The 3,667-nt window shown below is 43.5% G+C and overlaps 1 protein-coding gene across 4 annotated transcripts in view; it reads right to left on the reverse strand.

The window, feature by feature from the left end:
* The window catches only part of LOC108752628 (probable Ras GTPase-activating protein), a 164,583-nt gene that overhangs the window by 82,089 nt on the left and 78,827 nt on the right, over window positions 1-3,667 (reverse strand). The window contains exon 1 of one of the 4 annotated variants that reach the window (XM_018493642.1): window positions 1,934-3,644. The exons of the other annotated variants lie outside the window; for them this stretch is intronic. Coding sequence (XP_018349144.1) covers window positions 1,934-2,846 — 913 coding nt within the window. The 5' untranslated portion in view covers window positions 2,847-3,644. Of the gene's footprint in view, window positions 1-1,933; window positions 3,645-3,667 lie in introns of those variants that run through there. 4 annotated transcript variants of the gene reach the window in all.

Here is a 3,667-nt window from a genome sequence, read left to right on the forward strand (position 1 = left end):
CTTAATGGAGATGGAGCATGAAAATTTTTCAAGTCTTTAGAGATACTTTAATTCTATTAAATATAATATTTATTATAGTAGTTTATGAGAAAAATAATGAAAGTATATTAAATAAAACAAATACACTTAAAACTGAGTGCAACATAGTATACACAATTATCTTCCATAAAGAAAAATAGTTCATTCTTTTCTTCTCGACTTTACATGTTGGAGATAGTGCGAGGAAAAAGATTTTGTTGTATAGTTTATGTGTTCGAGGAAAGCGACAGAATTATTAACGCACGTAAGTTTTTCGAAATTTTCAATTTAATAATGCAATACCTACTCCATGTTAGAAAAGAAATAAATAAATTATTTTAAGTGCGTAACCATAATTTTAACAATTAAAATAATTTACAATTAAAATAATTTTTAATTTTAAAATAGAGACATGTGTGAGAAGGATTTCTTTGGATAATCCTGGAACAAGTGTAACGTTTAGACAGTCATAAAGTATTTTCAGAAGCGAATAGCAAAAGTCTGCAGTGTTTATCTAAGATCTTATTAAGCGAATCTCTTCAGAATCTGTTACCGACAGAACTTTCGATCTCCTCGTAAATCTTGCCATGCTCCTAAATGCAGCTTTGGGAGCGGCGTAACGTATAATTATTGCATAATTATCGAGTCGAAAACAAAAATCGTTTAGAGGCTGACGTAAGAAATCGTGCGGAAGTGGCTAATTAACACTCGTTGCTTACTCCCGTGCAAACCGGTACATTCGATTTATTTCAAGATCATTCCGGCGATTTTAAGTTACCGACATGATTGATCTCGCGAGTAGGTTACTTATTAAATATCTTACTATCCACTCACTAAACGCAGCTCTCGTTTTGCGCTTCGACTCATTATAATCACATGATGTTGCAGTATTGGATAATTAACGTCAAGTATGTATAGATTCAATTAAATTTCTTCATGGTTCCAACGTTACTTTCAATACGATATTCACGATAAAAAGGATCTCTTTACATATACTCGTAAAGATATACGTGAGTGAGTTAATAGTTAACTTCAATTTTTATCACCTTAAAGTTACTTATCGTACATAAATTTGTTTCCTCAACAAGACTATCTCGATGAAATCCATTTGAACTTTTTGCACTAGAAGAAGAAGAATACTTTTTCTCAAAGTTTATAGACGAAAAATATTCATATAAATATGATTTTAAATCACAGTTTGGCTGCTCACTATTTCTAGTGAAACATTTGATAGATACGTGACGACCTATAAAATTGCTCCAATGATTCAATCAACTACTTTCGTCACATAAATCAACATCCATCTGGAATCGTATTAGCATGGTGATCAACATAATTATGCCAAACAATATGCATCTTTGTCACACATTTGATTTATTGCACTGATAATTGATTTATTGCGAAACGCAATCTATAATTTGGATTGCTCGAGCGAAGCATATTTCTCGAAACGGAGATTCGCAGCGAATCAAATCGAATCCTTTCGCGATCGGCCTTCTTTTCTACGAAGATATATTACATTCTACTAATGATGTGGAAAAAAAGTTGAAAAAAAGAAGGTTTATATACTATAATGAATATGTTTCAACAGATAATTCAACCGCTCGTGAATTATTATTTTATTAATATTTTATCAATATTTTTTTTATTATTATTTTATCGTTAATTATTGTTATTTTCAACAGATAATTCAACCGCTCGTGAATTATTATTTTATTAATTAATATATTTTTTATTATTATTTTATCGTTAATTATTGTTATTTAAAAAACGCTCGAAAATCAAAGTATAATACTAAAAATAATAATCTGACGAATGTGATTTAATAAACGATCCGGACCGATTGAGAATCTACACGCGCGGTGTGTAGATTCTCAATAAAGCGGAAAGTCGCGGAAAGTCTCGTTTCGTCTACCTGAGTGTATTCCGCCATCGATGTCGGCGTCCTCGAAGGCGGACGACTCGATGCGTTCGTCGTCGGCGGGATCCTCGGTGGTCTCTTCGTTCTTGAACCTTGAATCGTCATCAGCACGAACATCAGCAACGACATCCGTCGTTTTCTCGACGGTACAGGGACTGTCGACGGAAGCGTGCCTTCCGAGCCGTACCAACGTGCTGCTGCTCCTCGCCAACTTGGTGCTGTGAGTCCTACGGATCAGGAGATTCGTGAGAGTGGTGTTCTGCTTGATCCTCGGCTGCTCCTGATGGCTGATTCTATGCTCGCGGCTGGACCCGGCCGACTTCGGAGCTGACGACTCGACGGCGATTCTCGCCGCGGGTTTCTCCTCGACATCTTTCGTCGGCCTCCTCCTACACCCGGCGTCGTTCTTCTCCACCTCGAAGCAGGCGGCGACGGTGTTGTTCAAACGATTATCCTTCCTGTCCTTGCCGGAGTCCTTCCTGCCGGTGAACCGGCACTGGAATCGCTCGATGGTCTTGAACGACCTCGTCCTCTCGACCTTCTTCCTCTGTTCCGTCTGACCGGTGGACGTCGCGGGCGGCCGTTCGCACTTGGACGTCTCGAAGATCCTCGTCAACGACTGCACCTTCCCCCTCACCTCGGGCAACGTCTTCTCGTCTGCGTTTCTCCTCGGCGTGAAGCCGTCGTTGTTGCTGAAAGTGCGCGTGAGCGAGCCGGACGTTGGCGTCTTGCCGGACGTGCTGCCGATGGGGAAGGTGTTGCAGGCAAACTTTTCACAACTGCCATCCGCCGAGTGGCCTTTCGTCAGCTTTCCGATCGGCTGCCGCACCGGCTCGCTGCCGTCCAATGGCACGTAGAACGTGGATCGCCGCTTCGGCGACTCGTCGGGGTTCTCGGTGGTCAGCATGTCTCTGCATTTCCCTTTGAATCACCTCGAAACGGGACGGGTGGGATCCACGCGTGGGTTCGCGGCGCGAATCGCGTCCGATTATCGTGAGAGGGAAACCATGGCGCTTATCCGGCGCGAAGGATATCGGCGAAGAACGCGCTTCAGTTCCTTCTCACGCGCGCGTCGAGAGGATTTATCTGTCACGTTTGCGTCGACGTTTATTTCATCTCGCGGCGCATTGTTCGTAGCAAGTAGATAGCCACGCGCATCGCGTCGGCTATCGCGCCGTAACGCGCGATACTCTCTCGATCGTGCCTCCAATTCGCCCGCCGGCTCCGCGCTACCGCATTTTTGCGTATCGGATGTCCCCTCGGCGACACTACGATAATGTACGTCTCGCGATACCCTCGCGATTCTCGCGGATGGATCCCGAGTCACGTACGATCTTCAGGATCGCGATAATAACAACGATTACATTTCTTCCCCTTCAGTCTTTGCGACCGTCCTCTCTCGGTTGGATTCTCGTCAAACGGTTTCCTTTCGTCGCGCTCGACGCCTGTTCCCTTTGGAATATTTCTCGGTCGCTCTCTCTCTCTCTCTCGACTCCCGTGCTAAATATAGATGGACTATTGAGCGGCGCGTAGCCGAAACGCGAGTGAAAGTGAAAGAAGGGACACGCGCGTCGTTAAACCAAGCCGAATATCAGCTGCGTTATCTCTGTACGCCGATACTCGCGCCGATGACGCGAGGCGTTGAACTGTGAACGTCGCGTTCTCTCTTTGCGGCGGCTTCTTCCGCAGGCGAAGAGCTACCTTTTATCTGTGTCTCTTATTTCAGTT

The sequence above is a fragment of the Trachymyrmex septentrionalis genome, unplaced genomic scaffold (assembly GCF_001594115.1).
Source record: "Trachymyrmex septentrionalis isolate Tsep2-gDNA-1 unplaced genomic scaffold, Tsep1.0 scaffold1, whole genome shotgun sequence".
Classification (NCBI taxonomy): Eukaryota; Metazoa; Arthropoda; class Insecta; order Hymenoptera; family Formicidae; genus Trachymyrmex; species Trachymyrmex septentrionalis.